Source organism: Dysidea avara, chromosome 15, assembly GCF_963678975.1.
Source record: "Dysidea avara chromosome 15, odDysAvar1.4, whole genome shotgun sequence".
In the NCBI taxonomy this organism is placed as follows: Eukaryota; Metazoa; Porifera; class Demospongiae; order Dictyoceratida; family Dysideidae; genus Dysidea; species Dysidea avara.
The window spans coordinates 3,552,837-3,580,761 of record NC_089286.1 but is presented as its reverse complement, the minus strand read 5'-3'; the positions used below and the strand labels follow the sequence as shown (position 1 = coordinate 3,580,761).

General features: G+C 38.3%; 3 protein-coding genes across 3 annotated transcripts; 1 reads left to right on the top strand and 2 right to left on the bottom strand.

Annotated features, from left to right (window-relative positions):
• Window positions 1-290: 290 nt before the first annotated feature.
• Window positions 291-3,062, bottom strand: LOC136245396 (E3 ubiquitin-protein ligase TRIM71-like). The gene is made up of 3 exons (XM_066036920.1): window positions 2,996-3,062; window positions 2,185-2,883; window positions 291-1,341 (listed from the first exon to the last, which is right to left on the bottom strand). The coding sequence occupies exons 2-3, from the start codon at window positions 2,869-2,871 to the stop codon at window positions 445-447; spliced, it is 1,584 nt and encodes a 527-aa protein (XP_065892992.1). The 5' UTR covers window positions 2,872-2,883; window positions 2,996-3,062; the 3' UTR covers window positions 291-444.
• On the top strand, window positions 3,039-14,572 carry LOC136245398 (uncharacterized). Its single transcript, XM_066036921.1, has 5 exons — window positions 3,039-3,258; window positions 4,539-4,615; window positions 4,662-4,794; window positions 5,470-5,622; window positions 14,359-14,572. Exons 1-5 carry the CDS (start codon window positions 3,070-3,072, stop codon window positions 14,446-14,448), a joined length of 642 nt encoding a protein of 213 aa, XP_065892993.1. The 5' UTR covers window positions 3,039-3,069; the 3' UTR covers window positions 14,449-14,572.
• Window positions 14,573-16,400: 1,828 nt separating this feature from the next.
• On the bottom strand, window positions 16,401-18,731 carry LOC136245594 (SCO-spondin-like). The gene is made up of 7 exons (XM_066037096.1): window positions 18,575-18,731; window positions 17,709-17,736; window positions 17,354-17,650; window positions 17,099-17,275; window positions 16,977-17,043; window positions 16,715-16,898; window positions 16,401-16,657 (listed from the first exon to the last, which is right to left on the bottom strand). Exons 1-7 carry the CDS (start codon window positions 18,617-18,619, stop codon window positions 16,598-16,600), a joined length of 858 nt encoding a protein of 285 aa, XP_065893168.1. The 5' UTR covers window positions 18,620-18,731; the 3' UTR covers window positions 16,401-16,597.
• Between the last annotated feature and the right edge of the window lie 9,194 nt (window positions 18,732-27,925).

Here is a 27,925-nt window from a genome sequence, read left to right as displayed (position 1 = left end):
TAAACATTTTAAGGGTACATTGCTTACATGCTAAGTGTAGCATAAAAATTGCATGAAATGCAGTTATGCAGCTCTAAGGTTTTATGAGGTAGTAGCGGGGTGATGAAGCCTTACCAGTTAGCTGGGTGATGAAGCCGTACCAGTAGCAGGTAAGTTCTTACAAGCCATAGAAACATGTTAATGGACAATCACTATCCACATCAGAGAGTTTTGTTTACACATTGACAGACAACATGATCTCTACAACTACAGCTTCCCTGATTTCCTAAGTATGTAAATGACAGATCAAATTAGGGGAAATACTTAAGTGACTTAATTTCTTAAGAAGCATATTATATAGTAGCAACAGTATACATGTGCAATGTGTGGAGTAGAACGCAAAATAATGTGAATAAATGTCTGTATGTGTGTTAATGTATCATGTCAGCTCATGTGATTAGTGGATCATGTGAGCACCACTACCCTCTTGTTCCAGTGGTCAGTGACAATGACATGCCCCTCATTATCCATGGCAACGCCCATTGGAAGGTTAAACTCTCCTGGTTCACGTCCCTTCTTGCCAAAACTGAACAACTTTTCTCCTTCCTTGCACACCAAGATCTTATCAGTGCCACCTGAACCTGTTGTTATGACAACGGCATTATCACCTGATACAAAGATGCCTCGAGGAAACTGGTTATCAGCAATATTTAGTGTACGACTAAATCGTCCAGTCATAGTGAAGCACTGTACACGATGGTTTAACCGATCAGTGACTAAGATGGTATCATCTCTAATAGCAACATCATATGGCTCATTAAACTGTCCCGGCTCTGTACCTTTCTCTCCAAATGCCCTCACGAATTTGTTATTCCGAGACATCAGTTGTATTCTATGGTTGTCAGAGTCACATACTACTAAACTACCATCACTGGTAAAGACCAAGCCTCGAGGAAGATTGAACTCTAAATCTTTATCACCCTTCTTTCCAATCACCGCCAGAGGGGTAATGGTGTTAGCTGAATATGTGAACTTCTGGATACGATGGTTACGACAATCACTAACAGCAAGGGTTACAGGGGAAGTCCCATAAAATGCTAGTCCAGCTGGTCCCCTAAATTGCCCCTGACCTGATCCTTCACTGCCGTAATCTTTGAGAGGCTGTAACTGTCGGTCAATAATTTGTAACTTGTGAGGTACCGTGACAATGATCTCATCATCAGGGCCGCACGCAACGCCCCAGGGGTAGGTGAAGCCATCAGCCATCTTGATTTCTTTACCAAGCTGTGAATAATCCCTCCAAAATGGCTGGACTGAATAGGGGCTTCCAGGGAACTGCTTGCCTTCCACTGAGATCGTGATCTGTAAGAGAGTTATTACGGTGATTGAACAGCTATTAGCATGGCTGCTTTTCTGTCCTTATTATTGCAACATCTACTGCAGTCACTCATTTGGTGTTCGTGTATATTATAGCTATTCTTGTTTTATAGTGTGCCGGTATACATTCTTTGTGTGCATATATACTGACAATATTTCAAAGTAGGCACCTCAGTTGAACTTATCGCAGTTTTCCACATTATTACAAAGCAAAACATCATGTGCATGTGTGTGAGCAGTTGTTCAACAGCGGATTTTCAGTGACAACTACTGAATCACAGGACTTTAGGAGGATCGAGATCTTCTAAGGGATGTTTTGAACAATCTTTAACATCAATGCCAATTGACTTAATCCAGGCTGAAGCCAAACTGTCCTCTGTTATTTAAATTACTTTGCTATATTTATTTTTCATGATATTGTTACTGACACTGCAAAAAACAAAATAAAAACTCACAGGACTATAGGTAGCTACAACTTGACGGCCACAGACATTACGGGTGTAGTTATGTACATTTAAAGAATTACATATACTGACACAATATTAGCGCATGACGCCTTGCCTTGCAAGAACTTGGAAAACTGTAGTAGCTCATATACAGCTAGTTATTAATAGTATAATGCTTTCTGGTCATAAAATGAGCTGCACTTTGACCTCAAGTTCACACTGTCAACAAATAAGTTCAACAGTCAGTATTTTGTAACAGCTTCAGTGAAAACAGTGTGATCCTTTAAACTACTACTACATTGATACAAGTACAGACAAAATGCGATCAGTTAATGTGTGATAACATGAGGACATGGTCACATATCTTAACAACACAGCTCACCTTATAAGGAGCCACATGTTTAGGACTGTACTTGACATTGTAGCGACCACCTGTTGTGGATTCTGTGATAGTGATGATCTCTTGTGATGGTAGCTTTCCCTTCCCAGTAGAGACCACCTCAACTTTGATCACATCTGCACAACCTCCTAACATCTGACCCCTCTCGTCCCTCAGTATCACAGTGAAGCTGCTGTTCTTTCCTTTAGGGACATCAATCTCTTCCACGGAACATTTACTCAGGTCAATAACTGGTAGTAGTGTGGCCTGTAGCTCTCCTAGTGACTGTATGCTACTAGTGACCCCATCTAGTCCTGGTAGTGATAGTGAAGTGGACTGGTAGAATCTTCTGACCACTCCGCATTGCAGCTCTGTATACTGCTTCTCTATCTCCGTAATCTCCTCTGATGTGGTATCCCCCTCACCTTGTTGCAACTTCTCGCTAATCGCTGACAATTTTCCTCTCCGCTCAGTGACCAAGTTGAGTGATTTAACTGCTGCTTCCTGCACCTTCTCCCGCAACACGCGCATGCGCTCGTCTACACATTTGTGCAACACGTCACACGCAGCTTGTATTTGTGCCAAACTCTCATCCCGTCTTCCTTCCAGATCTGCTTGTAGACTGGCCATGGACGCGTCGGCTTGTTGTACCGCCATAACTCTCTGCTCCGAACTGTTGCTATCAGACATGTTGTGGCTTCACTAGAGGATACCCAGCAAGAAAATTAAAATGATAAACTACGTTAGATGGCTACCGCAACAATTAGCCAGTTTACACGCATGATTAGCATATCCACCGTACAAGTGAACTTACCTGTTATGTTGCTGCGCGGGATATAGTGCAATAACAGGGGCGGGGCTATTATTCTAATAAATGTGCAGTATCACATGACTTCAGAAAACACTAGTGATAGTATTGAAGCAACTCGTTCTGGATTGCTAACACCCAGGTATCACTTGCAAGAAGACCAGGACTATTCTAAGAGGTGTTCGTGTGGCTGTACGGGCTGGTGTGGCCAGTACTGTGGACGCTGTTTCGTCAGATGTGTCATGGCTAAGCCGAAACTGTTCAGAAGAGTAAGTCATTGCCAGTATAGGTACTATTAATGTGTCATTGTGTGCTAGCATTAAGTGTCCTGAGGCGTGGTCAGATATAATTATTTTGTGTGGGTGACCTACACAAAAGGAAATTTATTGCCAAAAAGTGACCTTGTGTAGTCAGTATCTTTTTGAAACTACAGTTTGACTACAACCTTTTGGAAATTCCTTACACATGGTTTGCCAAAATTTTAAGTCACCATGGTCGCAAGCACTTGAATTTATTGCAACATCATCAGTGAATATTTTGTGTATATCAAAACCAAGGATAATTCTCAGGTGGACAGACCAATAACACCCCCAGGCACTTACTGATTTATACTATTTAATCAACAAGTTGGTAATCACCTGGCATTCAATGTGTCTAGCGGCCACAGGCTAAAAGTTTGCCAACAGTACAGTATAATTCCCAATCAAATTCTTTGTTTGGTGTCATATTGAATTTATTTGGTTAATAATCAATATTTAAAGGACACGCCCCCAAAAGTACGTAAAATGGTGTGAAGACACAGTGATTTTCGTGTATTTTCGAAGCGCCCACAACATTACGTAGTGGTACCAACAAAAAATGGTCTGCTAATTACTCACATACCTCTAAGGAATACTCCACCTTATTTTCATGGCTGTAGCTGCAGCGGATACGTGGGCCCAGCACAGTTTCTGAACCCAGTTCATCATTTTGCCTAATGCGTAATGTATTGTGGGATTCACCCGTTACCAAGACTATGGGAATTCACCTTAAACTAATTAGTTTAAACACAAAAAAACGGTCTGGAACATTGTGTACATGAACAATACTTCTGTAATTCGAGGGAATTGTATGAAGAGTTGTTGCCCTCGAGTGAGCCATTCAGTTTAAAGACAAGAGTTAAGGAGAGCTGCTTTGAGAATAGTGCCGTGTGAGTAACTTAGTTTAGAATGGCTTTGTTCTAGTTTCTGTAGGCCTATATAAACAGACGCCATGTTTCCCAAGCCAACTTTTAGTGGGTTTCTCGTGTGTTTTTGACCTTACCATGTCAGTAGATATGCATAATTCCGCTATATTCAGTAAATGTTATTAGGTTCGCAATCCCAATGGCTATTTCAATATGGTTTGGACACAATTGTCTGTTTGCTACACTCTTGCTGTTATGCAGGGATCAGTGTAAGGCAGCCAACCCCAAATAAATCCTTTGTTTGTATATAAATGTTTTGGATACAACTTTTAACTGTTGTAGTTGCTATATGCTGTGTTGACGGTTTTATGTGTCATCTTGTAGTTTTATTATGGCTTCAGCATAATCTCATTTATTGGTTGGGTCATCTACATTGCTGGGTTTACATTTGACAGAGAATGGTAAGTGATGTGTGTAGTGGACATATTGCTCATCAACATCTTACAGGGATACAGATGAGTCCAGCCCTAGTGTGAGCCGATCATCATTCCTTTTATGGGTGGTGGCAATTGAAGGAGGTGTGTCTTTTGGTGTGATACTATTAACACTGTTCTTCCACAATATGGTTGCCATGGCAATTGTATCCTTCAATAGTATATAATAGATCTGAACCAGCCACTGCATTATTACTGTGCAAGTAGAAATCAAGCTGATGAAATACCAACAGAGCTAATCAATACAAATGTTATGTCTGTGATGGTCAAAACTCTCTAATAGAGCAGTCACTTTTTTTCAAACTTTGTCACAGGTTAATGAAGTCAACTGCAAAGGAAGACACTTTTAGCGCTGCTTTGTTTATGTGTTTTGATCGGCCAAAATTATTTTGAACTTGTGAGACCATAGAATGTGTCCTTTGTGCATTTAGGAAGTTCAGGGGTGTGTTTTATTGAACTTCACAAACTATCTTGCGACTTTGTTGTAATTGTAAGAACTGCTTCAAGTTCTGGTCAGAATTTCCAGTCTGGCTTTATTACTCAGGTGACTACATTTTTGTATACTAATGACATAATTGGGTATTTGTAGACAGGTGGCTTTATTACATAGTAACCTTATTAGGCGGGTGGTTAGCCACTTACAACACAGTGACCAGGTCTCGCTAATCACACATACAGGAGGCTGTGGATCCATGGTCAGTCGGCTGTTAGTCAAAACTCTCTAATAGAGCAGTCATCCTACAAACATTTGCCTCCAGATTAATTATAAATGGTGACCTTATCCTCAATGATATACAAGTTGTAACTTAACTGTCATTCAGTCATTCATACTCTCCCTGATCTACCTGACAAGTATGGGTGGTGTACTCAATGATAATGGTAACTGGTTATATGATCATCCTGGAGTATCCTCTACTGACCAGTCAGCCATTGTCACTGAACTCAGTGGATTAATCCTGTCAGCAATCTTCACTGTAAGTGTGATCATGTGATGTCATTAGTGATCATGTGATGTTTGTTATTTATGATGTCACCCAGTTCGTCATTATTATGTAGCCTTATAGAGAGGTGACTTTCAGTATACTGTAATTTGCTCTTTTTTTGTTGTAAACTGAATGAAAATTTCTTACATGAAAACTTTGCTTTAAAAACTTAGATACTGTAATAAAACAGCCATTCATGTAAATCATACAAAATGCTTTTACACAAATTTTTTACAATGAAATTGTTTTGCACGAAAATAAAGTAGTGTTAAAGTGGTGAAACAAGATATGCATTATGGTAGCTATGAGGGAAAATCCCTACATTGCCATGTCACCACCACCATCTGGTCAATGACAAAGTAGGGATTTTCCCACATAACTATAAGGACAGATTGGAGGAAATATGGTGAATCATGTAAAATGTCACTGTTGGCGAAATACAATTTGGCCGAGAATCATTTGCAAAGTGTATGCCTGAGTTTAATAATTGCTATACCTGGTGTACTACCTCATGTAGAGACGTCTACCATTAGTCATCATACAATCAACTAACAACAAATTCAGGCTCTCTGGAATGTTGTAGCTCTCATGTTATGTCTGAACTACATTTCGAGGATACCATGACACGTACTTCCAAACTGGCGGGACTCTAGCTCAATGGCTCAGTGGGTGTTGATGGTGTAGAGTTACACAAGAGACTGATTGGTTCCATCATGGCAGGTTTACATGCTTGAAATATAGTGAATCAAATTGTATAGCCACATAGAACAAGCAAAGTGGCTCACAAGTGAAATAATTCTTTGGGTGGTGAAAAGTAGGTGAGGTCATGGTATTGGCCAAATTTAGCCAGCGCCTAATGTCACTTTGTATGGTAGCTACCATCAACTCTTGTTCCACTAGTTTTATTGTTTGAACTCTAAGTTAATAATTGTATTACCTATTTTGTGTTACAGCATAACTAAATACACGTGTGGCTGTGACTGCTTTATTAGAGTATCTCAATCTCAATGGTGAGCATGTGGTTCAATGCCATTTCTTGTTTTCTATAGCTAAACTACAGCTGATAGTAGCTGATAGTAGCTGATAGTAGCTGATAGTAGCTGATAGTAGCTGATAGTAGCTGATAGTAGCTGATAGATCATTAAAAGAAGGGGCTGCTCTGATCATTACGGTCATGGTAGCATGTTCTGATTGTTTAGTGGTGTGGTCCCATTTGATCTTTTAATAAGTGTGCAGCTTCCGGTGGTCTGTAGTTTAAGAACTTCAAACAGTTTTGTAATACCTAAATATTGTCTTCTAAGCAATATGGAAAATGAATGTTTAAGATGACCATGGATAAAGGAAAGGCAAAACACAGAAGGTAGCCAACCAGAAAAATTACATGCCATACAGACCAAAAATCAGGTTTGGTGCAGAGGAGGTTGGATACGACTCATGAGTGCATATATTTGTATTGAAAGTATAACCAAGCCTTCAGCGAAGTTTTAACAAGCACCATTCAAAAGTGCACCTCAAGTTTAGTATATTAGGGAAATCTATCCCATTCAACCCCACTACTCCAAGCCCGTAAATCACTGTCAAAATCTTAAGGGATCACATGTTGCAAGTTTTGTCAGTTATCTCTGGATAAATTGATGGGTGGATCTATAAGGACACTTTACGTGCTTGTAAATAAATAGTTCCAATAAAACATTGAAGAAAGTAATATAGGTGCCGAAATCGCCTCCAAGTAATCTGACAAAAAGAAGCAGATGCCGCCAGCCTGGCCTCACGGAGAATTGATTAGAGAATGGGAAACTCCTGAGCACTCGTGTTTCAATAAGAATTCTGTTGTACATCACACACACACACAAAAAAAAAAGGTACGGTGGTCCCTCGATTATCCGGCCATTCATTAACCGAACTTTCGGTTATCCGAACTGTAGCGATGACTGCTCTATTAGAGTATTTTTATATAAGGTGTGCGTTCTATTAGAGTAATTGAGCAAGGCTCTGTATATAAATGAATGGGCTTTGATTATCCGAACTTTTCGATTATCTGAACACACCCAGGGCCCAACAAGTTCGGATAATCGAGGGACCACTGTATAGTGGTGTGGCTATTGCTATTAACTTCTTTATCACTTAATCTTCGTCTTGGTATTGGAAATATGCAATTATCAGTAATAGTTTTTAGTAGTGCTTAAATCTTGTCCAACCTCCTCTGGTTTTGGTGATTTTGGATATTCAGTTGTCTGTGTTTTCTTGTTTTTAACACTGGATTTGATATTAGAGACTATTCTGTAAAAGTGATTTTCGTCACATACGATGTTTCTATGATAGTTTTTAACAACAGTGTTTTGGTGGGTGCCTGTTTATTTCAGGAGGGGTGGGGAGGGCTCCTACTTAACAATACTTCCATACTGTTTGATACCGGTGGTCACAAAGACAGAATCAATCAGCAATGATCTACGAGAGTAGGAATATGTATACAGGGCCTGAAATTGTGTTTTGGAAATGATCTGACAAGTCCTGCTATTTGGTCGGACATACTCGATAGTACTGTACAAAAATTTCCTAAAAGTGTTCAGGCGTTGGCCAGAAATGGTCAGAAAATGGCAGATGTCTGACCATAATTTCAGGCTCTGTATACATGTTAAAGCATTGCCGTGAGTGCTATATGAAAAATAAAGCACGAGGTGCATGGCCCAGATGCTAATAAAGCACGAGGCGAACGAGCAAGGCAATGCTTTAAATAATTTATGGAACTTTCTAGTTGTGTAGCTTCACCATGCACAAGGACTCGTAATTAACACACGTTGCACGAATTATTAGCAGCCTGAATGCACACAAACTAGTTTAACAATGTAACTCACGCATAGTTCACTATAGTTTGGCATAGTAGACGTTCATTGGCAGGTGTTGGTCACAACCCACATATTGTGACATACGGTGAAGTATTACTGTGATATCTTCAGGACTTGTTTGTTTACATTAACAAGCAACGTTTCCTTCTACCATCATCTAAGCATTTAGGTATGTCTATGAAAGCAATCCAATGGTAACACTCATGTTGGCTGGGGTGATTGATCATTCAACACAGCGAAGGCTATCAGCTTGGGTGTTTAGTTGTACTGGCATGAGTGCCACAGGCTATTAATAGCTTGCACTAAAGCACATGGGCAATAGTGCTGTATTGCCCACAAAGTGTTTTATTGCACCGTAAAAGTGCTAGTACTCTTTGCAGTGCTATAAAGTACTCTTTGTGGGCAATGAAGCACTGTTGCCCTAAAGTGTGATCTCGCCCATGCTAAGTTCTATAAATGCAATAATATAGCGCATGTTTAAATCATGTTCCTGACATTAAAAATGTACCATGAAGCCACCTAACTTCAAAGGCAAATTTCAGGGTGCATATCTCATAAACCCTGGCTGGTCATGGTACATTTAAGTTAAACCATGGCTGGCTATGGTACATGTTAATGTACCATGGCCTTGATGTAGGAGCAGCACTGCCAATTTCTTTATATAAAAAACTCAAGTCGAAATCAATTTTGGGAATTTATTATTGGTCAAGTGATGAATACCATGCATCTGATTTTGCATCCCATAGCACTCAGACAGTAGCGATTTGTTGCCCTTGCCATCCTATGAGTTGAGAAATGTTGATTTAAGGCGAGAACTTGTGCTAAAGCATATATTTACAGCAGTTTACTGCATTTTCAAATATAGACCATGCCCACTTTTCAAGTCACATGAGATAAACACTCTACAGCGAAGTTTACCCCTATAGATGTTTAGTAAATGTTGTAAACAGTCTGTAAAATGATGCAGCGGTTTTTAAAATTACTGAATTGAACTTTCCTTAGGACTTTCCCAAACATAGTCACAACGTTAGTTGATACTGTCCCATAATCGAATTTCACAAGTTGGGCTATATAGTAAATTCAGTGGTCAGTCTCGTGTTGGTTTGGGTGATTAATCGTCCTCAGGCTCTTAGCCTGCAATTGGTATCATACATATCAGTTGTATCATGTGCCCTCGTGATTTGCCTGATATGTACACCCACGCTGGCCTGATGGCCCTCAAGCTTGGGTGCACATATCAGGAAAATCACTTGGGCCCATGATACAACTATTACTTATCAACTGTTGTTCCCAATACGGAAATTGTACCATTTCAAAGTAGATGGTAGCCAAATTTCTATGCCACCATATTAACATATTGCACCTTACTGAATAATATGGGGGCTGTGTGATATTTATAAGCGTATGTGGAGATGTTATTCATGTTTGAGCTAACATATGTTCATGTGAATATGATTATGTTATGTTGAGAAAACACATTATTTCACATATTCATTTTAACACATCAAACCTTTTGACGTGTATGCCTTTGGTTGCCATGTCAACAATCAAACACTCCTTCCCAGTAGTCACCCCTACTAGTACACACTTCATTACAGGATAATAGTCATTATGGAGTTAATGGTGTTGTAATTGACATCATTTCTTACATGATAATGTAGTGATGTGTGTGTGATGTGTAATGTTCTTGTATTGCTACTAATTGTGATTAGACTGATCTCAAAATGTATTTCTCTATAACAAGTCTAGAGGAACCCATTTGTGGCAGACATCTTGTGGGGGTACATCGTATTGAGGTGATATTGCTACAGTGACTACGCCCTCTTTAGTGTGGTATTAGCCTCTTATGCACACTGTTAGACTGGTGTTGTTTGTTAACCACAGTTAAGAATATCTGTCAAGTGGTTCCACTTTAGCTTGACATGTTACAGTAGTGACTGCTTTATTAGGGTGTTTTGGCTTTTCTTTTTAGCTGGTCAAATTATATGTGACTGAACTGCAATATTTAAAGTCCATCACTTCAAGTTTCATCCTCTAACTGGTTTGGTTAAGGCACCCATGACAATGTACCACTAGACCATGTCATTCATTTATTACCTTATGAGTGGGGTATATGTACTTTCAGTCAGTTGTCCTGAAAGCACATGTCAATCCATAGTGATTACACTACTCGTACAGTGACACTTCCCTAACACTCAGTACTCCTTCACTACATAACACGACACATATGCACACAGTTTTACCAGTGGCATAACCAGCCTTGTATACCAACTACTTGTGGCAGGTGGTTTGAGCTCATTTCTATTCCAGCTTATCCCCAGTACATCACTGCTCTCCCAAGGATGTTAGTCCATAACAGGATGTGTACAGGTGATAGTGTTGAGTAGGTTTCTGGTCAGATAGCTCCATGATGCTGTGTGAATGTGATTGAATAATATTATATTCACATCATTAACTCTTTATTAAGAATTAATATCTTTCAACATGTAGACGTCAACAAAGTGGTAACCTCTATTAACACAATTATAGGGTATTATCAGGTGTAGCTATATGTTGCTACAACACTTAAACAACTTTTTTGATCCTGAAATTTGCTTATGATGCAGACCACTGAATGACAGAAATTTCAAACCTTTTAATACAACCATATTCAGTCTCTTTCATGATGTAGCGTATTGACATCTTCAATAGTACTGCCTGATAGCAGCCATACATGCTCATGTGACACAATTAAGTGCCTTCATTACATCACTGCTTATCACTGTATCTCAACAACAATGTGATTGGTGGCAGATTTATATAAATTTTAACTAGCGATTTACGTGGGACATACGTGATTTATGACTTGATACAATGGTACAATTACAAAGGAGAGTCATGTTGATAGTACAGTGCCACTACTGGTCTAGCATGGAAGGATATACACAATCATGTGTGATAAATCCTTATAGTGATTGTAGGAGTAACCTTATAACAAAGCCACTATTATAAGGGTGCAGTTTATGTAACTGACTGTTGCTGCTTCCAGTTGAGACTTCCTTTTTGTTATTGAACGTGCATGACAAATTAGCCTTTTTAGGTTTCATTTTTACTTGCACTGTTAGCCTTGCATAATGTATAAATATGGCTTCAGATTTTACTATCTGTTGGCTTCTTGTATAATTTATTAGTCATTTTCCCAGCCTGCTTTTCTTCACGTTGTAATATTATGACCTCATTGGCATTAGCTTGTACAGTATATCCTTTCTCTGTTTTTTTCTAAGCCAGCTGCTTTTTTCTCTGTAGCTATGTGTGGCAAAAAGCTGTTTGGTGTTATTTGTAACTTTTCTGACATTGCTAAAATTCTGCTCAACATAGTTACCATGTAGCTGTAAGTGTTCGAAGGGATGGATTGACTCCAATCCACCCCCCTTAAAATATGCAACTTGGTCCCAATGGCAGCATTGTTTAATACATAAGAGACCCTGAAGAAGTAAACCCCTCGAAATTTTGAATAATGGTCATTTGTTAAATATGTGACCAGATCTATGAAAACCCAACACAATCGCGCAAGCCTATATTTTACAGTATAAAGCATCGATTACAATGGGTGTATTACTGTCTTATATGCCTACTCAAGAGGAGTTCAAATATCTTTGTTTCATTGCAGTAGATGTAATACATGAGTTATGGGCATTTGTTTGTATGTATGTCGGTTTGAAGTGGTAGATCTTTCTTCACTGAATTCACCTTTGTATGTAGTGAAGAAAGATGACACAAGGTAAAACTTACTCAGTAATCGATTCTCCTATTCACAGTGAACACGATACTGCAAATTTCAACTCTGTAATTCACTGCACTTGTTTTAGTAAACGGCTGTAACTTATTTTCCCTATACTTGCTGCATAAATCATTTTTTCTGTTCTTGCTACTTTGTAGGGTTATTGGCATACAAGGCTGAAACTTTGGCATTGCCAGAGCATGCATTTACCTAAGTAGATTATAAATATGTAATAAAAGTAATAAAATTGTTGGATCCGGCACCCTTGAAAATATCCCGCTATATAGTAGTACGTTAAATTTAATGAATTACACAACATCACTTGGGATGGAACAATTAACCATTGGTAAGGATACATGACAAATTTGCTGGCCATGAAATTGCATTCTGCCTGCCAACCAAATGTTACCAGATGTTATTAAACGACAAAATACTCTTTAAAATTGGCAAGACTATTTTCTTCGGGAAAGTCATGATTAATTGTTTTAAAACAATTTGTTTATATTAACTCTAGTCACCTACTCATCATTAACCCCTTGGGTGTGTGACCAATGGTCTGTGGTCAGAGGTGTGATGTAGTTGGTGTGCCCTCTATGATAATCATTATAGTAAACTCCCTGGATTGTTTACATGTAACTTAGTAACTGTTTGTTTGTGTGTTGTACTCCATATTTCATGGGCTTGTCCCCTCAATTATTCAGTATGCCTGTGACTATCTCTAGTTCTCTCACAATTCTCCATTGGTGTGTATAGGTGAGACATTAATTAAGTAATCTTTTGGCTTCATCCCTAAATGGTTGCCATTGAGCTGAAGGGATCTTCTTATACATGAAGGGCTTCTCAGTAGACACAGCATATGTAATATTTTAGTGAGCCTAAGGCTTGTGTTCACAACTAGAAATTTTGAACTTGATTTGTATGAATTCGTCAAACCTCAACAAGCTATTTTTAAGTAGTTGGCGGTTGATCTTATATTTCGTGATTATCATCAATTGGTACTGACAAGTGAGACTTCCATCAAACATTCCTGATGTACGCTATCACACTAAACTGTGAAGTGTTACTTCCACACTATAGAGCACGTCATGAGGACAGTTCTATAGTAACTGTTTTCCCTGTATAAATACTACTAACTGATGCCTACAACTGGTTATATTTGAAGGTAGTCACAAAATTGTCACAATGAAAGATGTATTACCAGAATAATAATAATAATGACACTTCACCTACAGGTAGTGTGGTAGTGACATCAAAAGAAAGTTGTTAGGTAGGGAACATTATCAGTTACTATACACTTTAGTGTCAAGTTACATACATGGGGTCCCAACACCTCAGTGTTACTGGGTATCCTATAAACATGACAGTGTTTGTTGACACTTGTTACTAAGGTGACCTTTAGTGTTGTAGTACCTCACTGACTGATGTTGTCACAGGTACACTATTGTAAGGTCACTGAACTCTGTAGCTAACAGGGAATTAGTTTGGTCTGGACTATGTAATCATGACCTTGACCTTGTCTGGTGACAGTGTATCATTCAGTCCAGTAGTAAGAGTACCACACATGAAGTTAACAGAACCATCACTGATGGAATTGTTACAAGGTCGTATGGCAAAAAGTTTCAGACCACACTACTTTTAAGTGTGTGAAATATTTGTCAGCAGTAATCTCACATACTGAAATAACTTTTTTCTTTAGTGGTAGTAGCAGTAGCAGTAGCAGTAGTTTGACTAGGTTTGCCATTTATAATACACACTTCAGCAATATGTAATATATTTTATTGACAGCTATTTTATCTGTTAAGTGACACATTTAGCAGTTTATAACATCTGATGTGTTGTACCAGGTTTGTGTACCATGGTTGAGTTACGCTTGCAGTCCCTTATGTGTTACTGGTTCTAGTAGTATACAGTCTATTTGTAATCCATTCTGTGATATCAATATGATATCAATCAAATTAGATGCTTTGTAAGCAGGTAACTGTAGTGGTATTGTTACCAGACATTCTCTGAACTGCATGCAATAGTTAATCAATCATACTTGTTTATCAACAGAGAACACAATAGTAAAAATATTCCCATTTTGTTGTAATTGAAATATACTGTATCATTGATCTATTCCAGATCACATCACTCACCATACTACTGGTCAGTGGACTATACTTCAGTAATAGGAGGGAACAAGAAATGAGCCAGTATACATTTTTAACATGACCACTCTTCTGTGTGTCACTTAATATCTTATATTGTATATTCAGTGTGTGTGTGTCACTTATCATACTTGTATATTGAGTGTGTTAACACTTTTAATAATTTATTATAATATAGTGTAAGCTAACCTAGTGGTTGGGTAATGGTGTAGGGGTACTCACTGTGTACCTGATGTGTCATTTATTACCAGTCATTATCCTCATGATTACCTGTGGCTGGTGGACATTGTGGGCTGATGTGTCCACTAATCGGTTGGTAATGATATAGTTGGCAACATGAAGGTACCTCTGGTGTAGGTACTAATGTGTTACTAGTAGCCATTAGTATGATAAGAGACAAGTTGTGTGTGACATGAAATGGCTTGCAGAGGGGTACTGTGAGAACAAATTAATGTCCTAGTGGGGTACCACTGACAATACTCTCTGGCTAGCAAGATTGAAGTCTCAGATCCCCAAATGCTATTATTTTGGCAGGCTGTATGTTCAATGTCAACTCGTAAAACTGCATCTAGGATTTTCCTGTTTTCAACCAAGTTTTACATTTAGTGGAAGTCCCTGATCCCAGTTGTTCTCCATTATAACAAGATCTTCTTACTGGACCTCAATGGGACAGCTCTTTAAGTGATTAAAAGAGACAAGTTCTTCACAAGATTAAGTGACCACTAAACACATCATGAAGAAGCTGTGTTCAGAGGCTAGTAACCACACTTGGTAACTACCCACATGTCATGGGATAGACCACACAAGATGCACTTCCTGTCTGGTCAGGATGTTATGTGTAATATTACATCATAATTGCCTTTCATGTGAATGTTGTTATAGTCCATACCAGGTAAGGTTAGTACAAGACAGTTCACTTCTACTGTATATAGTCAACACATGTTGTTAGTAGTGTATGGGACCAGTTATGGTGTTCTGTCCATCAACTTGTCCCTATGTATGGAATAGCTAGTACATGGTGTTAGTGTACATTTCTTCATACCATAATTGTGTTGGTAAAGACATGATAATGAGGAATGTATTACAGGGGCCACCTATTGTTAACAAGGACATCCTTGACATGGTCACTATAATGGGGTCATGAGGTACACCTTAGCTATATGTTTGGGACCTTTGTAGAATGACCAGGTAATTTAGTCACAGTTTAAGGTTCTAGAGTTGGTTGGTAATACAATCAGTAGCGATTGGGTAAATGTTTGTGTATACACATTAGCACTAGACAAACCAACTGAACATATTTGATAAAGTGTTTGTTGTATGTAATCCACCCTGCTTACTCCATGTCAAATTAGCTAAGTATATTTTCATGGTTGTACAGGCCATATGCGTAGCAATGTTCCAAGGTAATATATCGGCTGGTGATTTTCTAGTTGACCTAATGTGTTGTCACACAAACTGATTCTAAACAATTATCCCACACACCCATACCCTTATTTTGGTGTTGCTATGATACCATATAAGATTACTAGCCTATATCTTTAGAGGAGAGAAGTGACAAACAAGATGTGTAAATCTCTCCCAGGTACAAATTTTATCGAGTTTGTGTGATGAGACATAGCTACAATTTACAATACAAAATACTGGAAATGATAAGTTAGACCTAACATCTGTACCTTGTAATTTTGCTACATCAAACTACACTACAACTGATGTGAAGAACTGGAGAAGGAACACTTCTCAAGTGCTGATAACAATTTGTGTTGTTTTCTACAACTGAACATATGCAAACTGTTCACTTGTTCACATCTTTCACAAGACTATAGAAGTTCTATACATTATCCCTCCACAATGCTATGACTGCTGTGTTGGTAACACTCTACTGTACTGTTAATGTAGTTGTTTGTATAGTAAATTAGTGATCTCTTGCTGATTGTTCCCATAAAATACAAACCACAAGATCCACCCAGATTGCAGTGCTGGCAAAACCAAGTCCAAAATGTGGTCACTTGCAATAACTACACTAGACAAATTCTCATCAATTATTACACACATCAACTACACAGGTACAACTATTATGATAAAAACGATACAGTACATTTGATCATGTTATTGGCCAATACAATTACTAGTGCTATATATACATCTGTTGCTTATAGTATTATTGTTATTGCCAAATATATAAAATTGCTGTGGGTGATTGTTTGATGAAGTGGTTAACAAGTTGGGTACTGGAAACAGTGGAAGGTCTCTGATGTCTGACAGTCTTGTTTACACTAGAAGATGACAGTACCAGTAATGAAGTATGTAGTCATTAATACATTGTTACTTACTTGACTCCTTCTTCCGTTTAGCTTATTGTTTATACAATTGGCCCAGCTAGTAAGGCACCTGTCTTTCTCACAGCTGCCTTTTTTGCACACCTTTTTCACACATTTTGTTGGCATGGTTTGGACCTCCTCAGAGTAGTAACAAGCATTGCACTGGATTATATTACATTGTGAATCATCAGTTGGCCTGTAGTATACATGCTACCATAACATACTGGAGATATCAACCACACTTTATACACCACTGTACATGGTGAATACTTACAGGTTACAAGGTGATCTGGAGTTGTCTGGTCTACTGCAATAGTCATGTGAGCAGGTTGGCGGACACTCTACAAGATCACATGATCAATACATTGGTGACAGCAGCATCACATGATCACTTACCACACTGGTCGACAGTGACACACTTGTTTGATGTCTCATCTAATACACTACCATCAGGACAATGACATCCTTGTACACAGCTACTGGTACAATTGGTAGGGTTGGGATTAGCACAAGTTGGGACACAATCTGTACCACATGACATGTACACCTGACCCTCCACACTGCAGGATGGGACTACAAGAGATATTATGGATTATGACAATAGCTTCACCTATTATGCAGTTATAACTAGCACAGCAAATGATGACTCACTCTCCACAGTGAGATGAACTGTCTTTGTCCTCATCATTGATGCCTGTTCACCAGCAACTGCTGCTAATGCTAAACACTGGTAAGCTCCCTGAGTGGACTGGTCAGCCTTGAGGATTAGTTGTGCTGATTGTCCGATTACAGCACTACCCTTCCTCCAGCGAAATCTATCATTGCCTTGTATGACATGTCGGTAAGATTGTAGTAAATGGGAACAGTCCAGGATGACTCTTTGTCCTTCGGTAACCGTGCGATGGATATTAGTTGGGTGAGGATGGTGAAACACCACTTTGACTGTATCTGTAATACATTGAAATGATGATAATGTGTTGTAATAGATACAATGTGTAGTACTTACCAGTGACTGCTTGTGATGATAGTACAGCCTAATGGAGAACACAAGATGTATAACATTTCAATGGTATAAGTGACAAATTAGCTATACTGTATACTTATACCCACACAAGAGCTGGCATGAGGAAATATCCTGCCATTGTGTATTTTCCTGTGTGATCCCGACTGCCCCCACCCACCAATACAGGACACCGAAAATAAGAAACCCAAGATCTTTGTTGACTAAACAGGTCTAGCAACTATTGGGTTTCAAATCAGTGAATAAGTGCAAGTAGCATGATAAGAGATTCAGCACACACTGCACTATTCTGTAGCTACTACTAAATTCTTTTAAAATGACAAGTTGCAAGTGTTGACAAGAAAGCATTTATAAATTCTCTTTATTAAAGAGCTATCAAGAGGTGTCACCTCAACACGTGAGGTGTTGATCACCTCACACTCCTTCACAACAACATCCATACAAGCTATAGGCTCAGTAGGTGTGAAGTCATTCCCAGGTTAGTAGTTGCCATGTGATATGCATGTCATTGTGGCTCCATGTGATAGCAGCAGCTAGTTGTCAAGGTTATGATAGGCTAGTAAAGTGTGATATTCACAGAGAAGTGACCAACCTTGAACGTTGGTAATAAAATAAGTTAGCACTATCGTAGACTAGTAACAGAAAAATATCACAGATTTGCGACTGTTGACCTCCACCTTCACTGTATCTAGCTACGTATTTTGCAATAAACAAACCCAGTCAACACGCAAAAGCTAGTTACAGTACACAACTACAGCCACTGTGTAAACGTTCACGATCTGTAACCTATGTCTTGACGTATGCATTCTCGTTACATACAATGTAATCCAATGGTGAAAATTGTCGCTCACCAGTAATAGGATTGCTCCAGTGATCAACAAACTTTGCTGTTCCATCTTCTGCTAACACTCGTGTAGATTGCTGAGACAAGTTTTTACAACTGGTTTACTTAGGTTGCAAGGGAGTTATAACTAGCTAACGATGTTCGCGCGCTTTAAAACAACTTTCGTGACTGATGTCACCTCGTAACTATGGTAACTAATCTCTAGGAGGTAAAATAACACTGAGCACGTGACCCCCTTGTTTACAATGGTGGTCACGAAAGTTAACGTTGGGAGAGACTGTTGTTATGGTGTCTGCGTAGGCTTTGAATATGAAAACCATATAGTGGTGGTGGTTAAAGGCCCAACTGAACGTGCTATACAGTTCACAGATTAGAATATAATGATTAATTAGCTATGCAATGTATTTTTGTACTTATGTTTTATGTGTTGTTTGTGTGCAGGGCACCACTGAATAGGGCAATTGGAAACAGTGGAAATGGAAACCGGAAACAGAAAGTGGAAATCATGTGCACGCTTGTTAGTGAGACAGATTGGTTCCCTGGTAATGGAACAGTCTGGTGATAATAGGGCAACCGGCCCAATTTTTAATTCAGAAGGTTGCTATCGATGTTCAGCATGGCAATGCTGCTTCTGTGATGGCAACAATTCCTTCATCACAGGATTGGGCAGAGTTTGCCTCTCTGCCCACTGTTTGAATGTGAAAACCTTTTCTTGTATTAGCTATTGACATAAATTACCAATTAACAAAAAAAAATTAAAGCCAAAAAAAAAAAGTGGAAATGGAAATCAGAAATGGTCAAATCGTCATATAAACGTATCCTAGAGTAAAACCCTTGTTTAGTGGCCACCTCTTAGAGACCACTTTCTTATAAAGACCATGCACCTCTGTACAAAGATCACATTGTAATTAGACCTCAAAGATGGCTAAGGCATATACTGACCACTTCGTGGTCACCTTTATAAGATCACCTCTTTACAAAGACCACCTCTTCACATTGTAATAACAGCAGGTTCCAAACATCTTATGTCATGACCGCTTTATCAAAACAGCTAAAAAGACTAGTGTCTTAATGTCATCATCATGATCCTCTATGAGACTTTATTTTTCGTTGATACAGTAGGTTGTAGTGTACTAGCTACATTTCACTTGCATGGAGTATATTTTGTTTGTATGACACATTCTGGTACCATATTATTATTATTATCTATGCTGGTACAAACTAAATGATGATGGTATATGATTTGAGTGAAGTGTGGACAAAGAGATGACATTGATATGAGTCATGAAATACATGTTTGAATATTACCATGTAAAGATGTGGTCTTTATCAAAGGTGGCCACAAAGTAGTCCTTAGCCATCTTTGAGATCTAATTACAATGTGGTCTTTGTACAGAGGTGGTCTTTATAAGAAGGTGGTCTTTAAGAGGGGGCCACTAAACAAGGGTTTTACTCTGGGTACATTTATATGACAATTTGACCATTTCTGTTTTCCACTTTCCATTTCTGGTTTCCATTTCCACTGTTTCCAATTGTCCCACTGAAATAAGTGTTATTACTGAGTGGACCCTGTTAAAATTACAATTACAACATCAGCTGCCAAATCATTAGTATCCTGTGTATCAATAATGGATCTCACACATTATAGTATTGTACACCTTCTCATTATTTGAATGATGATATTTCATACATTGTTTTATCATTCAGCAATGATGGTTCTCTCTCATAGACTGCACCATATTTTGCCAACCTGGTCAGATGTGATTTAACTTTTATGGCAAAGCCACTCATTTGTGGAATGCTGACATTTATAAAGAACTTCATTCTTTTAGGGACTTTTGAGACTGCAAAAGCCATTTCTTGTCATCTATATAATTCAGTGTTGTGTGTGTCATTGTCTTGCTTTGTGCATGTTGCTATATGTTCAGCTGGTTTGTTGCTGTTGTTTTTTTGGTATCACTCCACCACGGCATAGTGCCGATTGTTGTGAGTATAAAATAATCAATCAATCTGCAGGCGGTTGACAAAGCAGCATTCCGAGTGGTAGGAGTTGATGGCTTTGTATAGGTTATGAAGCTAGGTGTAGGATGATTAAGATGTAGTTTGTATTGTTATAGCTTAGCTTTAGGATGCTATTGTTCTGGAGTACGCCATTGTTCTGGTATGTAAATGCACAATGAATGACATTTGAGGTGTAAGTGTATAGAGTGATTATTATCTTGGGTTACTTCAAGTTCCGACCATCTTGTGCTGAGTGCTTAAAGCTCATCTATACTTTCTCAGACTGTTTAGCATTACCCTGCAGCTATATCTTGTACACCTAGCTAACTCTGTGTCTAGTGTTGCTTGATGGAACCCAATGACTTCACCACATGCTGATATTGCACAGTTGAGAGGTGGTGATGTAAAGGTCACAAGGACGAAAACAGGGTCCATATTATTAACATGGTACAAACTGATAAACTGTGTTACCATCCTTTACTTTCCCATATTATTGTGAACACAAACTTAAAGATCAACATTTTGTTTAGTCAACAGTAGCTAGCTGCCTCTACAAACTGAATCCACAGCAAACATTTAATGTAAAGCTAATCATTTTGTGTAATACTATAACTATATTATTTACATTGGCTAGCTAGCTAGTTATTTGAATGCTATAAAGTTCACACTGAAATAAATTGTTGTAGCTAACTTAAAGCTGTAGCTAGTCGCTACAATATCCTGTTTCCTATATCAGTAGAGGTAGCTATGTGTTATGATCCTTGAATGTAATTCACAATTTTATCAGAATTTTTTGTGAAATATAGTGGTTCAGGCAAGTGGGTCATTATCTGTTATAAACAAGTCAGTCCCAAGTTTCAAAACAAATGCTTTAAATCTTGGTTGTAGAGATTTCTTGCTCACTATATAAGCTTCTATACAAGATGTATTTAAAGTATTTTGATTGACCACAATAAAATAATGTGTGTGTGTATGCATCTGACAAGTAGTGGTGCTATTAGCAATACATATACTAGCTATTATGAAATGTTGGCTTTGGAAGGCAGCTAGATAATGTTAATTAGTTAGGTAAAGTATATCAGATAGTGATGGGAAAATGAATGATATGCCAGTTCATCAGTTTGATTATCTACACTACATCATCATCAGTGAAGTCATCAGGTCTCATCAAGGAGTGATCAGGGTAGACCAGTGAAGTCAGCATAGTTATAATAGATAAAAGGATCTTGGGAAATTGCACACATGCATGCAAAAGCCTATAACTCCTCAGCAGGATATGGAACATGATCAAAAGAACAAATCATTCAGTCATTGCATGGCTGCTGCTGACGCAGAGCAATCATCCAGTAGCCATTAGTTAAGTGATGCCTGTATCATATGAACGGCATGATGTTCCCTGCAACCACTGTGCACCACTAACTGGTTTCATAGCAAACTTAAACCCATGGCTTTTCTAAGGGTAATGATGGATAGCTAATCTACAAATCATGGTGTTAACAAATAGTATAGCCTTCACGACTGGTAATATTCAAACTGAAAAGATGTTTATACACCTTGACAACTGTACATGTGCCCACTCAAATACTGTGTTTAAATGATTAATATTAGATTGTGGAATGATTGTAACAATGATTATCTTAATTAAATAATACACAAGTTGTATTTATGAAGCACAGGGGTGTAGGGAGGGGAGGTTCCAAGGGGTTCAGGAACCCCCCCTGAAAATTTTTGACTTCTGCAAGCAGAACCCTAACACACCATTAATTTTAGTTTGGCAGGACAAAATGGGTGAGTAATGTAGGCACAGCACAACATTTGATAAAGCTTGCATTCATCTCTCAGGGAAGGATTTACAGAGGTAACAATGTCCTCTTGTTAAAAATTTGATATACTCTAATAGAGCAGTCAGGTATGCATGTGTGTAAATATCCATATGAAGTTTTTCAGACATTCTAACACTAAATGCAAAACTGAGTATGACCTTATACTGCTGTAGTTTTGTTTTGTGCAGTGTTTAAAGATATAGAACTCCAGTAATTTATCACTTGTGTTATGCAAAATGAATTCATGCTATTCATATTTGTATAGTTGATTGTAAGTCATGACATTTGTATCAGTGGATTTATGGTTCCTATACTAGTGAGATAACTATCACTTATATGTGTCTCTATGTGTTATGCTGTCTGTTTTCACTAGGTAGCTTTGTCTAGTACTACCAGGAGCACTTATATGCATTATAATTAATGTACTATTTTTTGCATAAAATATAGCAGTTTGCGACCCGGTCTGCAAAAAGGGGTCTTATAGCCTTTCCAAATTGTCAAGTTTGACTAATCATAACACCTCATGTTTTCAACCTATCACCTTCATATTACACCAAGCCATAGTGATATGTTAGGGGTACAAGGGGACCAAATTGCAAGGTGATACCACATTCACAAGTCAAGTTACAGGTTGCCAAGTACATGCAGTTGAAAAGGCTATAAGACCCCTTTTCGCAGACCGGGTCACATTTGCTGAATTTTAATTCATTAAAGTCTCTCAGCAGCTGGGGGCTGTGCCCCCATGCAGACTCCTGCTTCTGTAGTTATGGCAGTTATTCCACCTGGAGGCACTGGTGCTGTTGTATGCATTCGAAGTATGGATGATAGTGTAGTAGAGAGAGATAAGAAATTTGATGCAACTCAGTATTGCTGTTGGAACCCCCCTTCAATAAATCCTAGCTACGCCCCTGAAGCAGAAGAGTTCATGACATGTTATGATCATAAATTATATTAATTACTTAGTACATGTCCAAGCCAATTTTGCTAGAATGATGTTGTATTGTCCATTATGACTTTGACATGAGCAATATTACCATCAACACCTGTCACTCTAATTGCAAGCATTAATTGTCATATTACGACCTTAACTTTGATTTTGCACAAATAGATTGTTAACTAACTAATATGTGTAACAGATGCAAACAGACGAACAAAACCAATCAAATATGTTTGATTAGCAGAAGTAAACAGAGTATTCCGCACTGATGACATATCCCTGTGGATGGTACACATCTTCAGCATACTACAGTATATTGTGTACTACTCAGAGGTTTATTGTTATGTTTGATCCAATAGGTCCTGTGGTTGAGTTTCCATGGTAACAAACAACTTGTTTGTGCTCAGCATATATAGCCTTGTCTATTGTTGAACTAAATTAATAGAGTGTTTAAATAAACTCTTCAAGTTACAGCTTAGCTTAGCAGTCTCTGTGTAGATGCACAAAAAAACAATAACTTTAGACTCAGTAGCTTCAAACAAGAATCAAATTTAGATCAACACCTTTACCAGAATTAACAAAGCAATTAATGTCTCAGGTTGTCACACATCATATAATAGTTTCCATCAGCATCATGCACTGACAGCAGCTATAAGTTTATAGTTGTATTTTACTGTGTTGAGAACTATGTGTGGTTAATACATGTGCTATTTGGCTGGTCTGTAGTAATTATTGTGTATCAGTGACTCAAACTGGACTAATTCAAATCGATGGATCAAGATATTATATCCTCATGAGGAGTCTCTCTTCCTACTCTCATTTTAATCTTCATTATCAGGTGACAGTTTGCTCTTGAAAACCCAATGAAAAATTTTGAAAAACCTAAAATTTCATTGGGTGCAGGTCCTTAATTGTTGATAAGACAAGTCAATGAAAATTCTATGGAAAATACTTTCACGGAGTAGCTATTAAAATGTATTTAGGCCACCCAATGAAAATTTGACTTTCCACAGATGTCTGTATTGCAACCGCTAGAGCTGGTGATAAAAATATTAAACAATTACTTAACACTATTGCTATTAATATTATCACCTTGAGGACATTTCTCATTATATGGAGACCTGTTTAAGCATTGAAAACCAAGTAATAACGTGATTGTGCTAAGTGTCTGATTGATTATCATATTCAACTATTGTTAACTGTATCTACTTCAATGATTGTAGTAAAGTATCCTCAAACATTTCTCTGATGCTTTCATGATATTTTATGAGTACTGGCTGGGGCGGATCTAGGATTTATAAAAGTGGCAGGCTAACTCAAGGTACTAATCTCTTGGGTAGAGGTGTGCTTCGGTGGAGGTGTACAAAGCATACCTCCCAACATGCGAAGCATGCTGGAACTAGGGGGGTCTGGGGGCATGCTCCCCAGGAAAAGTTTGGAAGATAGATGCTAAAATACTGCAACTTGGAGACATTTCCATGTAGAATTCATATTTCTGACTGTAGATATTTTATATACTGCCTTTAGATTATATAGGTATGGCCTTCTGCAGCATTTGCTAATGGAAAGGTTTGGGTAGGTTCAGACAACCAAGCACATGATGCACCCTCTCACAATTGCATGCATGATAAAATATAATAATGTTGAAACTGGAAAATTTTGAAATTTGAATGATATGAGATTGAACCTTAGAGCATTTTCAATGGAAATTGTGCACCTGAATTAAGTATACCGGTACCAGTAATAACTACACTAGTAGATGATCAAGCCTTTTAAACAGACCAATGCACTTCATTGTATGTATAGGCACAGGCAAATTTGACAGAACCAACTTTTATGCTTACACTGAATGTTCTATTAGAGTAGTTAGGTGAATGTTCTATTAGAGTATCTCGATCTTGTACACCTCCAATGCTGATCCGGGTCCTTGTTGCATAAACTTTAATAGCATAAATCCAGTGATATTCAGTGATAATGTCTTGGAAAGATGTTTATAAGAGAGTATTTGTATTATTAGTGATCATATAATTTTGCTAGAACAATCTTTGGAGACTGTGACATTCAGGTCACTACTCTGTGAAGGACATGCACTGTTATTTGGGAGGTGTAATTGGCACTCCTGCCTTTGAACAGTTATTTTTGAGATGTAACATGGATGGCTGGATTGATGATCTTAAGACCTTGAGCCTCTTTACCCAAACACAACCTCATGCTTCCTATGCTGCTTTTTGTCATGGTCTCTTTTTCCGATGGAACTATTTTTTTCGTGTTTCTTCTTGTTCTACAGACCTTTTCCTTCCTCTTGAACATTTTTAGATCTGTTTTCCTTCCTATATAGTCTATTGGGTCGAACTGTCCCTGGCTATGTCGAGAGAAGGCTGTTTGCCTTGCCTGTGCGGCTAGGAGGCCTTGGTGTGTTTGATTCTTCGATTGTTGTGTCACAGCAGCGTTCCTGCTCTGTAGAAGTAAATGCTGGTCTCGTTGGCTTGATTATCTCTCAAGTACATCAACTAGGTGACTTTCTTGATGCACAGTTTCAGTTGCGATCCAAGTTTCACTCTAGGAGCCATCAAGAGCAACTTCAATTTGCCAATCATTTGTTTGGTGAACTTCCTCCTAGCATGTGTTCCTCAGTCAAGAGAAGGATGGCTCTCTTGTCTTCCATTAAAGTCGCATAATTTTGTGCTTCACAAAACTGCTTTTCGTGATGCAATTGCACTTCACTATCATTGGCTACCATCTGCCTGCCCTACTGTGGTCACTCTTTTACCATAGAACATGCTCTGTCTTGTCCAAAGGGCGGGTTTCCTTCTTTGAGACATAATGAAGTGCGTGATCTAACTGCCAACTTGCTTTCTGAGGTCTGTAACAATGTTGTCACTGAACCCCACCTTCAGCCTCTTTCTAGTGAGACCCTTTTCAATACAAAACAGCTAATCGTAATGATAATGCAAGGCTTGACATTGCAGCTAATGGTTTTTGGGGAGGACGATTTGAGAGGTCATACTTTGATGTCAGAATTTTTAACCCTAGTGTACCCTCAAATCAACCCCTACACTCTGCATACCGACGTCATGATAAGGAAAAGAGACGTGAATACCAACAACAGGTTCATGAAGTAGAGAATGCCTCATTTACTCTTTTAATTATCACCACTACTGGTGGAATGGGTGATGCTGCTACTCAGTTTTATAAGAGATTGGCCAACCTTTTGAGTGCTATGCACAGTGAATAGTGATGAGATGGCTGAGATGTAAATTAAGCTTCTCTTTGTTGAGATCTGCAATTATGTGCATTCTCGGTGCCAGGTCCAGTTTGTGCTGTCCTGTTGCTGAGGCACAGATTGCTGTGCAGGTCGCTGAGATCCGTATCTGAGTTCACTTGTATTTGCTTACTATGTACTGTTTTATCTTATGAATAAAAAATTACGTTAAGGCAAAATTTCATTATAATCCTCAGCATATTGATCATATAAAGCCTGTAAGAGTGAAGGGAAGAAGGGGGGAGGGGGCTTCAGCCCCCAAAGTCCCCCCCCCAAGATCCACCCCTGACAGGTTGTATCAAAGCACAAAAGACTGTCAGTTAATTCAGACAAGAACATAACTGTATTGCACATGACAAGGGAATGATGGCAACAGATAGCTGTAGGGAAGACTCTACATGGTCAAACACAGGAAGACTTGTTACTGACATTAATGGAGTGTCCACCAGTATCTGAGCCCTAACTACAAGAATCTATGTCTTGTTGCCATGGTGATATCGGTTAAGTGTGGAAGTGTGTATAATGAGATTGAAAGATGATTCAATAAGGATGACCAATTGTCATTGAGGGACCATGTATGGTTAATAGTATAAGGAGACTTGACACATATTGTTAAGCCATGTAACCTTAAATGTGTTACTGATTTGATCTTTCTTAGCCACTCCCTTCTGATCAACTAGCTTGCAATCTTCAGAGACTGACTTAATCATTGTTTGAAAAGATTGCAAAAGTCTGCAGGCTAGTATAATAGATCAGCTTATCTATTAAAAGCTATCTTTAAAAAACCAAACTATTCTGTCACTCAATTTTGCGCTTCAGTTGCCATGTTTTAATAACAGATTTGGAATTTCTCAATAGATAATACATTTTGGGCCTGGAAGTAGGAGCATTTCTCACTAAAAATGATCAGTTAGCTGCCTGTGAAAATAGTGTTAAAAACAGTCATGTCAAAGAATTAATTGATTGTCCTATTAGAATACTGCATAATGTATTAGAATGCTTGTGTTAACTACATTATGTTAGCAAGGATTTCTAGTATAGCACTGCCTATTATGCTAACACCGTGCTTAATACTTCAGTCTCCTATTATGTTCAACATTCTATGCTAGCATTACAGGCTGATGGTGAGAAACTGGGTACACTATCACCTAAAATGTCTAGAGGAAATGTGATGTTGTGAATGGGATTCTTGAAATGTGTTAAATTTTTACTAGTGATCATAGAAACCAGTAGTCTGGGCTCAAGAAAGTTCGGAACTCTGAGACTGCATTTTAAGACACACTTGTATCTTTATAATTAGCTACTGAGTGCTCTATTAGAGTACCTTGATCTTTT